This window comes from Pristiophorus japonicus, chromosome 14 (genome assembly GCF_044704955.1).
Source record: "Pristiophorus japonicus isolate sPriJap1 chromosome 14, sPriJap1.hap1, whole genome shotgun sequence".
Taxonomy (NCBI): Eukaryota; Metazoa; Chordata; class Chondrichthyes; family Pristiophoridae; genus Pristiophorus; species Pristiophorus japonicus.
Genome location: NC_091990.1, coordinates 175,551,632 through 175,563,817, shown reverse-complemented (window position 1 = coordinate 175,563,817; position 12,186 = coordinate 175,551,632). Strand labels below are relative to the sequence as shown.

Sequence of the window (12,186 nt, the reverse complement as noted above, 5' to 3'; positions counted from 1 at the left end):
GCACCAAATTACTTGGCGAAAAATGTAAAATAAACAGAAACTATGTAGAGGCTGTCATAACTGTCTTGTATAGGCCAGCTGTCTATAAGGGGCCTCCCGCTCAACATTAAATTGACGATTGACATTTGAACTTGTGTTAAACATTGTTCAGTGAACAGAAATATCCTCAATTATATTCTTAACAGATAGTAAAATAAAATCAGAAAGGGAGAACATTTTCCTATAATCCAGCATTCCAGGCTGACACTAAAGCTTAATTTTCCGATTTCATGCAGGGTATCTCACCACCAGCGTATCTGGTCATTGGCAAGGACTCAGAAATGTAACTCCTATCTGTAAAGGCTGCAGGGCAGATCTTCCTATGTGATTCACATCGGGTGGGCAGAGTGATCAGAATATCCCGCCCACCTGATGGCACTGAGACTCCCAAACCATTTTAATGGTCAGGTCTCATTTGAATTTCATAGGCAAGCTGTCCACAATTTTACATCGCTGATTGGCATCTCGCTGATTTGGAGGACGGGTTATCTGGCGGGCCTGACACCTATTTTAAGTGAGCTTCCACCTCTTAACGCGGAGGTCTTTTTTAGCACATCAGTTATTTTTCCCACTTTTTGCACTTTGGGTGAGAGATGTCTCCTGCCAGGCCATCAAGATTTAGTAATGCTGCAGTGGCATTTAGTGACCTTACCCAGACTACAAAGGTGAGAATGATGTCTGGCCTTCTCTTTATCTTTCCACAGAACACTTCTGCCCACCACTCCTGCCTCCTCAACACTCCAAATATTTCCCTCCTCCACTTCACATGCTTCTACTGCAGTCACAATGGGACACTGCATTAACTCTCTGTTTCAGAACAGGCAAAAACAGCATTCTGCTTTAACACTGGTAACAACTGGAAAATATTTCACCTTTCTGCTACCTGCTTTCACATTGGAGCCATTTTCTTGCACATGATCGACCCTCTCCTCACCTTGCTCACAACTTGCTGTTTCTCTCTCTCAGCATGCCCATTATATGAATTTGGCTCACACATCTGTACAACCCTTTACAAGAACCACATTAGTTCACTTCCATTCTTCTTGCAGGACAAACTGGCTCACATCAACCGTGAAAAAAATCGAAGCAGGCAAGGGCTAGCCTCCAAAGAAGCCCTCAGTCAAGGGACCTATGTCCCGGCCCTGATCAAAATGGTGACAGGCAGATCCACAATAGAAAAGAGAGCAAATCCCATTTTTGTTGCGCTGTCATCTCACTCCTACCTCAAAACAGAGTGAAAATCTGTCTCCGCGTGTATGGAAGAGTAGGCCTGCTGCTTTAAGACAACAACCATTTGTATAATGTCATCTCGGAGAGCAGTGGATCTATGAACCGTAGTTATCACATAATGAAGTAAATGATTATGTGTAGATGCTGCTATTGTCTAATTTGGAAGATTCATGCATTTATGTGTTGCATGTATTTACATTTTATAAAATATTCACTGCAGAACCTTTCCTATATATGTTGTTTAAAATGGGTATCGTAAAGGTAAATAGAAGTTTGAACAGGTTTTGCTAATGTTTTGTAACCACACTACCGATTTAAGTCATTGTGAAAGCATCACTATGATTTTGTATGATGTAAAAGGGCGTAGGGCTCTCCTAGAAGTGCTCCTTCACTAAACAGCAATCGTTCTCCTTTGAAGCTCAGTTTACTGTCTTTGGCAACTAGTTTTTAATTACAGCACAAGCTATTTAATTTTTGTAGGTCGGTGTTCCATTCTCGCCAATCTACACATAATTACTTTCGATGGAAGTGGCTTTGGAATTTCTGGAGCTGCTTCATACATTATTGCTTCATTGGCAAATGAAAGCATTATTGTAGGGATCAGCGAATGTCTCAGCAGCCAGATGGTAAGTGTTCAAGATAATGTAAACCCTTGAGAATCCGCGTTACCTCACAGCATAAAGTACAAGGTTGCCTGAATTTCTACATCTTTCTAATTCTTAAATATCCCTCATCATTCAACACAATTACCTTACTTTTAATCAAGTGTGCTTTGGGAGCCAACTTCAATTAAACGAATTCCTCGGCATCTATTTTAATAATTCAGTGCAGTGTTACTACACTGGTATTTGTTGTAAGAGAAATAACATCGACATGAATGTAATCCATTTGCCTTGGTAGGAGGGAGTTTGCAGCTGGCCCATTGGGGCCCTGCTGCAAGTGTTTATAGGTTGTGTGTTATCTCCATAACTTTTGGAAACACTGCAGTTCAGACCTTTTTTGGCAAGTTTCTTCCTTCACCTGCAAGTGCTGACTCTTGCTGTGGTGCATCATCATCATCCTAGGCAGCCCCTCGAAATCAAGGAAGACTTGCTTCCACTCTTAGAATGAGTCCTTAGGTGGCCCAACAGTCCAATACGAGAGCCACAGTCCCTGTCACAGGTGGGACAGATAGTCATTGAGGGTAAGGGTGGGACAGGTTTGCCGCCCGCTCTTTCCGCTGCCTGCGCTTGATTTCTGCATGCTCTCGGCGACTCGAGGTGCTCAGCACCCTCCCGGATGCACTTCCTCCACTTAGGGCGGTCTTTGGCCAGGGACTCCCAGGTGTCAGTGGCGTACAACCCCATGAGCACTGAAAGCTCTGCAATACCAAGCTCAAGTGATCATTCTTTGTCTGCCAGCCTGCACAGTGAGTGCTAGCAGACAACTTGATTGTGCAGGGAATCACAGCCAAGCCTGATTCTCCACACATATCCTCAGCTAATATCCACACATGAACACTTTCTAACTGAGGTTACTGGATAACAATCAGGAACAGGAACCCTGGTTGATTTCCCCTTCTCGCTAGCCTGGAGGGGCTGAGGCAAAGTGTAGCACCCCAACTACTCTACCAGCTTAGAACAAAAGTCAGAACAGACCAGGGATCAAACGTTGTTATCTTGGGTGCAGAATATTATTAGTGTTGCTCTTGTCCCATGTGTTTCTTCCCATTTAATTTTATTTGCAGAAAAGAAATAAAAATCTGTTTCCCATTTGGAAGTACATATTACACTGTTAGTAATGTATGTTAAATGAACAAAGATGATTAAGGAGACTGATGATTCAAAGATTTATCAATATACTTTAGTATCTCATATCTATTGTTTGTGTTTGACCGAAGAGACAGTAGTTTGCAATTGATGGTGATGTCTCTTGAACTATGTGTTTGCTTCTCAAATATTTAAAAGAGAAATAAACCTATAGATTGTTTTTTTATCCATTAACCTCCACCATTAAGTTTGGATAGGTGAAAGTCTATCTTGTGTGATTTTACCGACTGGGCAGTGGCCTTACGCCTCTATAATGTAGTGAAGTTCAAGCTGAAAACAATGATTTGGACACATGAACCAAATCAGAAATGGACAATCACACAGCTCGTCAGCTTGTTGGTGCATCAAGGTTTTCTACATATTCTTCCCTCCCCCTACGGACCATGTAAGGCTGAACAACCTTTGGTCTAGAGACAAGAGGGGCAATTTTCAACTTTCAGCCGTACATTTTTTGCTCGAAAAATGGGAAACTCAGCTGCCCCATTGAAGCCCAAGGCCTGCCTGATCCAATTTTCAGATGGCCTTGTAAATGGTCGAGTCTGCAAATTTAAACATGCAAATTAAAGTCCTGCAATGGTTGTAGGAATTTTCAACTACACGTGGGTGCACTGAAGCAGAGGTTGAGCGGGTCAAATTAGCAGTACTTAAAGTGACCACTGGAGGCCACTCATAAAATTGTCAAATAAATATTTAATTTTTAATTTTGTGGTGCCAGGAGAAAAATGTGGCACACAGCACACCCATGAAAGACCTCCCCTCACCCCCCCCCCCCCCACACTGCGATTGCCTCCCCCTATTCCCTCAGTCAGCTCAGTGTTGGGCGGTGACTGATTTCCTGCGTTAGGTGAGCTGCAACAGGTTGCCTGTTTGGTGCCTGGAACTCGCAGTCAACATTTAAATGTGTCTGAACCAGAAACTGTTTCGGGTCCTATGCAGGGAGACAGAGGGAAATAAAAAGGAGGCAGAAGCAAAATATAGAAAGGAGAATAGTAAAAGTGGAGGGCAGAGAAATCCAAGGCAAAAAACAAAAAGGGCCATATTACAGCAAAATTCGAAAGGGGCAAAGTGCGTTTAAAAAAAAACAAGCCTGAAGGCTGTGTGCCTCAATGCGAGGAGTATTCAGAATAAGGTGGATGAATTAACTGCGCAGATAGCAGTTAACGGATACCCTGTGATTTGCATCACGGAGACATGACTCCAGGGGGACCAAGGCTGGGAACTCAACATCCAAGGGTATTCAGCATTTAGGAAGGATAGACAGAAAGGAAAGGATGCGGGGTGGCGTTGCTGGTTAAAGATGAAATCAATGCAATTGTAAGGAAGGACATTAGCCTGGATGATGTGGAATCGGTATGGGTGGAGCTGCAGAATTTGTCAGGGCAGAAAATGCTAGTGGGTGTTGTGTATAGACCACCAAATAATAGTAGTGAGGTTGGGGACAGCATCAAATAAGAAATAAGGGATGTGTGCAATAAAGGTACAGCAGTAATCATGGGCGACTTCAATCTACATATTGATTGGGCTAACCTAACTGGTAGTAATGCGGTGGAGGAGGATTTCTTGGAGTGTATTAGGGAGGGATGGTTTTCTAGACCAATATGTCGAGGAACCAACCAGGGAGCTGGCCATCCTGGACTAGGTATTGTGTAATGAGAAGGGACTAATTAGCAATCTTGTTGTGCGAGGCCCCTTGGGGAAAAGTGACCATAATATGGTAGAGTTCCTTATTAAGATGGAGAGTGACAAAGTTAATTTGGAAACTAGGGTTCTGAACTTAAGGAAGGGTAACTTCGATGGTATGAGACGTGAATTGGCTAGAATAGACTGGCAAACGATACTAAAAGAGTTGACGGTGGATAAGCAATGACAAACATTTAAAGATCACATGGATGAACTTCAGCAAATGTACATCCCTGTCTGGAGTAAAAATAAAACTGGGAAGGTGGCTCAACCATGGCTAACAAAATAAATTAAGGATAGTGTTAAAGCCAAGGAAGAGGCATATAAATTGGCTAGAAAAAGCAACAAACCTGAAGACTGGGAGAAATTTAGAATTCAGCAGAGGAGGACTAAGGGTTTAATTAAGAGGGGGAAAATAGAGTATGAGAGGAAGCTTGCAGGGAATATAAAAACTGACTGCAAAAGCTTCTATAAATATGTGAAGAGAAAAAGATTAGTAAAGACAAACGTAGGTCCCTTGCAGTTGGATTTAGGTGAAATTATAATGGGGAACAAAGAAATGACAGACCAATTGAACCAATACTTCGGTTCTGTCTTCATGAAGGAAGATACAAATAACCTTCCGAAGGTACTAGGGGACAGTGGGTTGAGTGAGAAGGAGGAACTGAAGGATATTCTTATTAGGCGGGATATTGTGTTCGGGAAATTGATGGTATTGAAGGCCGATAAATCCCTGGGGCCTGATAGTCTGCATCCCAGAGTGCTCAAGGAAGTGGCCCTAGAAATAGTTAATGCATTGGTGATCATGTTCCAACAGTCTATCGACTCTGGATCAGTTCCCATGGACTGGAGGGTAGCTAATGTAACACCACTTTTTAAAAAAGGAGGGAGAGAGAAAACAGATAATTATAGACCGATTAGCTTGACATCAGTAGTGGGGAAAATGTTGGAATCGATCATGAAGGACGAAATAGCAGCGTATCGGATCAAGTCAGCATGGATTTATGAAAGGAAAATCATGCTTGACGAATCTTCTGGAATTTTTTGAGGATGTAACTAGCAGAGTGGACAAGGGAGAACCAGTGGATGTGGTGTATTTGGACTTTCAAAAGGCTTTTGACAAGGTCCTGCACAAGAAATTGTTGTGCAAAATCAAAGCACATGGTATTGGGGGTAATATACAGATGTGGATAGGGAACTGGTTGGCAGACAGGAAGCAGAGAGTCGGGATAAACGGGTCCTTTTCAGAATGGCAGGCAGTGACTAGTGGAATGCCGCAGGGCTCAGTGCTGTGACCCCAGCTCTTTACAATATACATTAACGATTTGGATGAAGGAATAGAGTGTAATATCTCCATGTTTGCGGATGACACTAAACTGGGTGGCGGAGTGAGCTGTGAGGAGGACACTAAGAGGCTGCAGGGTGACTTGGACAGGTTAGGTGAGTGGGCAAATGCATGGCAGATGCAGTATAATGTGGATAAATGTGAGGTTATCCATTTTGGGGGCAAAAACACGAAGGCAGAATATTATCTGAATGGTGGCAGACTAGGAAAAGGGGAGGTGCAACGAGACCTGGGTGTCATGGTTCATCAGTCACTGAAAGTGGGCACGCAGGTACATCAGGCGGTAAAGAAGGCAAATGGTATGTTGGCCTTCATAGCTAGGGGATTTGAATATAGAACAGGGAGGTCTTACTACAGTTGTACAGGGCCTTAGTGAGGCCTCACCTGGAATATTGTGTTGAGTTTTGGTTTCCTAGTCTGAGGAAGGACGTTCTTGCTATTGAGGGAGTGCAGCAAAGGTTCACCAGACTGATTCCAGGGATGGCTGGGCTGTCATATGAGGAGAGACTGGATCAACTGGGCCTTTATTCACTGGAGTTTAGAAGGATTAGAGGGGATCTCATAGAAACATATAAGATTCTGACGGGACTGGACAGGTTAGATGCGGGAAGAATGTTCCCGATGTTGGGGAAGTCCAGAACCAGGGTACATAGTCTTAGGATAAGGGGTATGCCATTTAGGACTGAGATAAGGAGAAACTTCTTCACTCAGAGAGTTGTTAACCTGTGGAATTCCCTACCGCAGAGAGTTGTTGATGCCAGTTCATTGGATATATTCAAGAGGGAGTTAGATATGGCTCTTACGGTTAAGGGGATCAAGGGGTATGGAGAGAAAGCAGGAAAGCAGTACTGAGGGAATGATCAGCCATGATCTTATTGAATGGTGGTGCAGGCTCGAAGGGCCGAATGGCCTACTCCTGCACCTATTTTTCTATGTTTCTTTGTTTCTATGTCTCCGGGCATCATCACCATAGGCAGTCCCTCGGAATCGAGGAAGACGTGCTTCCACTCTAAAAATGAGTCCTTAGGTGGCTGAACAGTCCAATACGAGAACCACAATCCCTGTCACAGGTGGGACAGATAGTCGTTGAGGGAAAGGGTGAGTGGGACAGATTTGCTGCACGCTCTTTCCGCTGTCTGCGCTTGATTTCTGCACGTTCTCGGCGATGAGACGCGAGGTGCTCAGCGCCCTCCCGGATGCACTTCCTCCACTTAGGGCAGTCTTTGGCCAAGGACTCCCAAGTGTCGGTGGGGATGTTGCACTTTATCTACAGGCAGCTTCAACCAGGCTTCACCGACTTCACACCCATTTCAGTTGGAAGTCAAAGATCGGCCAAAGACTGCAATAAGCTGCCTACCTGCTTTCAGTAGTGTGGAGCCTGGTGGATTTTAACTGCTGGGCCTCATTGACGTGTGATTGGCAGGTTGCCCATCCACATGCACGGTATTATTTCTGGTAGACCTGCAGAGGGATACATAAAGCATGAATGCACCTCTTAAAGTGAGGTTGCATTCTTTTTAGTGTCATTGGGGTTTGTTCGTGCTGTAAAGAGTTGGATGCCAGACCCCCCTTGTTTTCTGACATTTCTCTGGAGATCCTTGATCAAGAGGTAAGAGAAGGGAAAGATGCCCTCTTTTAAGGTGATGGAAAGAAGATGTCAAAGCATAACATTCAGCAGGCCTGGAGAGAGGTGTCCGAGGTTGTCAACTCCAAGAGCAACATGCCCAGGACCTGGATACAGTGCAGGAAATGGACCTAACCAGAGCAGCACGGGTGAGTACAGGTTTTCATTTCATCATTTCTTGACCCTTCCCCAGCAGTCTGAATATCTCCCTCCCCTGCATCACACCATTCTCCACTGGTCACTAGGGCACACTATATACCACCTTACCTTCTCATTCCAAACACACTCACCTCTTGCTTGTAGCCTTCACTTTGGCCTGTGGTGTGATTGGAATTGCTAAAGAATGAAATGAATATATGTGTGGGGTCAAGAATTGACTTTGACTCTTTTCTCGTTTCACAGTGCAACCATATTCTTTCCATTGAACACCTACCAATCCTGCTTGCAACTTGTTTCTTTCTGTCAACATATGCTCATGAAGAAGCCCTACAGAAGTGCACATTTCTTTTTTGTACACACTTACTAACTCTCTCTTCCCTCCCCTTTCCTTCAGGAAAAAATGGCTCACAGCACAAGGGAGAGGAGCAAGAACAAGTTGGGACAAGCTAGCATCCAGATCTTGAGTGATATGGAGCAGGCAGATCATTGGCCCACAAAGAGCAAAAGGTTTCGGAGATGGCAAGCTGTGGATGCGACAGGGAGCAGGGTGTCTGCCCATTACTTGTAACCTTTTACCTCCAGCAATCCCACATTCAACCAGCTTGCCAACATTATGCTACATAGTGAAGCCTGTCAACTGCTACTGTCTAGTGTGTTAGTACCATGCTAGCTCTTGTCCCTTCTCAACACGTGGACCCTGTTGAAGAGAACAATCCTCTGAAAGATGTTCTGTCGCATGCTCCATCCTTCTAAAGTACCAGCACAGAGATTGACACTCTGGTGAGCTAGAGAGTGAGTTAGAGGGCTTTGCACTTGGTGAAGCACCCAGCATGAGTGAGCAGGAGCAGAGACGAGTGGGAAGGACAACCCAGGATGCAGTTCACCTGATAGCAAGCTTGACTCCAAGCTCTACTGAGAAGAACAGAGATACTGACTTCAGGATTCTAGCCTTCAAAACATCATCATCATCACAGGCAGTCCCTCGAAGCGAGGATGACTTGCTTCCATGCCAAAAAGGGATGAGTTCACAGGTGTTTCAATGAAGGACCCAATATTCCAGATCCCGAACCACATCTTGAAGGGTGGAAGATGCCTGTGCGTGGATTTTGTTAACGTGTGGTGATCGTTGCACACCAGCCACCACACAGGCTTGACAGAGCTAGGTCTTGGTCCAGTGGCAAGGATTAACCAAGACGACCGGAGACCAGCTCTGCTGCATGGACCTAACGAGCACACACATCGCTATTCATGTACATGAAATTGTACGATGCCTTCTAAAAATCTGCCAAGGAGTTGCCGTACCATGACTAAAGGTTTGGGGGAGTCTGTTTCCAGCTTGTGTGGCATCCTGTTGCAGGGCATCAGCACTTTTCAGTCATCCACAGAGCATGTAACAACCACCATGGATACTGCAGCTGCACCCCTCTCATCACGAGTGTGTGTCAGCAGCTTTGCTGTCATTCAGGCTCTAACTTCTGTTGCATCTTCGATAGGCTGATGGGCCACTGGGAGTCTGCTCTCCCAAGATCAGTGGGAGTGACATGTCTCGCGCACTCAAGATGTCAACCTGTCCGTTACCTCGCCACTCCCTCAACCAATACCCACTATGGTGTCAGAGAGCCAGTTGAGCCAGACTGTCCTGGCATCAGCTGAGGTGCTGTAGTGTGCTACAGGTCGTCAACTAAGAGCAACTCAACATTTTCACATTTGCCACTTTTGTCTGTCGTGTACTTTGACAACAGCTTATGAGTGTGCATCAGCAGGAGGTTATACATACGATGGTTGAGCGAATGGTTTAAATGTTCTTTATTGCAGAGTTGAGGGAATGGTGGAAGAGCTAACAAGGACTGTAATTGCAGAGAGGAAGTGAGTAATGTTTCAGGGGGATGAGCAGGTCAACGAAAGCACTGAGCAATCAACTCATCCCTGGCATCTCTGGCTGAGAGGCGTTGTAGTAGACCTCACTCTACTGCTCCTTCCGCATGTTCACCCAAATCTTCTTTGTCAAATGAAGGGAGTTGCTCCTGTTATTCCTCTTCCATGTGCAAACCTCATTGAATAGCAAAGTTGTGCAATATGCAGCACACTACCACAATGCACAAGACTGTGTGAGCTGTACTGAGGAGAACCCCCAGACTTTTCCAGGTACCTAAACTGTCATTTCTGGAGTGCAATTGTGTGTAATTGTAATCGCTCCACCACTGGTGGCCATGTCTTCAGCTGCATAGGCTCTAAGCTCTGGAGTTTCCGCTCCAAACCTCTCTGCCTCTCTACTTTTCTCTCCTTTAAGATGCTTCTTAAAACCTACATCTTTGACCAAGTTTTTGGTCATCTGTCCATATATCTCCTTATGTGGCTCAGTGTCAAATTTGGTTTGATATCATTCCTGTGAAGTGCCTTGGGACATTTTACTACATTAAAGGCACTATATAAATACAAGTTGTTGTTGTACGCAGAATCTCCAAGAAAACTCACCTGTGGAAATCGAATAAATATAATAGCAATAGATACCAATGATCTGAGTGCTTGCGGGTGATTGTCCCTTTTAATACTGATTCCAAAATTGACAGAGTCAAAGGGGATATTTGGAAAACTTGGTCAAAGAGCGTCTTACAACAATAACAACTTGTATTTATATAGCGTCTTTAATGCAGTGAAACATCTCAAGGCGCTTCACAGGAGTACTATACAATAAAAATTTGACACCGAGCTGCATAAGTAGAAATTAGCGCAGGTGAGAGATATGTTTTTAGGAGCTTCTTGAAAGAGGAAAGAGAGGTTGGGAGGTTTAGGCAGAGAGTTCCAGGGATTGGGGCCTAGGCAACAGAAGGCACAGCCACCAATGATTAGCGATTACAATCGGGAATGCTCAAGAGGGCGGAATTAGAGTGCAGACATCTTGGGGGGTTGTGGGGCTGGAGGAGATTACAGAGATAGGAGGTGCGAGGCCATGGAGAGATTTGAAAATAAGGAACATTTTGAAATCGAGATGTTGCTTAACTGGAAGCCAATATAGGTCAGCGAGCACAGGGGTGATGGGTGAGCAAGACTTGGTTCGAGTTAGGACACGGGCAACTGAGTTTTGGATCACCTCTAGTTTATGTAGGGTAGAATGTGGGCGGTCAGCCAGGAGTAACAAAGGCATGGATGAGGGCTTCAGCAGCAGATGAGCTGAGGCAATGGTGGGGACGGGCAGTGTTATGGAGGTGGAAATAGGCAGTTTTAGTTATGCTGCGGATATGTGGTCGAAAGCTCATTTCAGGTTCAAATATGACACCAAGGTTGCAAACAATCTGGTTCAGCCTCAGACAGAAGTTGGGAGAAGGATGGAGTCAGCGTCTAGGGAATGGAGTTTGTGGCGGGGTCCGAAAACAATGGCTTCCGTCTTCCCAATATTCAATTTGAGAACACTTCTGCTCATCCAGAACTGGATGTCGAACAAGCAGTCTGACAATTTAGAGACCGTGGAGGGGTCAAGAGAAGTGATAGTGAGGTAGAACTGCGTGTCATCAGCGTACATGTGGAAACTGACGCTGTGTTTTCAGAAGGTGTTGCCAAGGGGCAACATGTATATGAGAAATAGGAAGGGGCCAAAGATAGATCCTTGGGGGACACCAGAGGTAACGATGCAGAGGCAGGAAGAGAAGCCGCTGCAGGAGATTCTCTGGCTACGATTAGATAAATAAGAATGGAACCAGGCGAGTGCAGTCCCACCCAGCTGGATGACGGTGGAGAGGCGTTGGAGAAGGATAGCGTGGTCAACCGTGTCAAAAGCTGCAGACAGGTCGAGAAGGACGAGGAGGCATAGTTTACCTTTGTCACAGTCACAAAGGATATCAGTTGTGACTTTGATGAGAGCCGTTTCGCTACTGGAAACCGGATTGGAGGGATTCAAACATGGAATTGCGGGAAAGATGGGCACGGATTTGGGAGGCGACAACACGTTCAAGGACTTTGGAGAGGAAAGGAAGGTTGGAAATGGGCCAGTAGTTTGTAAGGATGGAGGGATCGAGAGTTGTTTTTTTGAGGAGAGGGGTGATGACGGCAGATTTGAGGGGAGCGAGAACAGTTAACATGGGAGCCTGAAAAGGAAGTTGGATGATCAGCAGTTTGGTGGGAATAGGATCAAGGGAGCAGAAAGTGGGTCTCACGGACAGGATGAGCTCAGAAAGGTCATGAGGGGAGATCAGAGAGAAATTGGGGAAAGGTGTGAGGTCAGGGCGTGGGTAGGGTTTCCTTAGAGGGCGTTTGGCCCGGCTGTCATGGGGAAGGAAGGGTAAAGGCAGAGGCGGCTGAACTTC

The 12,186-nt window shown here is 45.2% G+C and overlaps 1 protein-coding gene across 1 annotated transcript in view; it reads left to right on the top strand.

Moving 5' to 3' along the window:
* otog (otogelin) overlaps positions 1-12,186 on the top strand; it is a 350,354-nt gene that overhangs the window by 271,394 nt on the left and 66,774 nt on the right. The window contains exon 35 of the mRNA XM_070898763.1: positions 1,750-1,895. Within this exon, the coding sequence (XP_070754864.1) occupies positions 1,750-1,895 (146 nt within the window). The remainder of the gene's footprint in view (positions 1-1,749; positions 1,896-12,186) is intronic.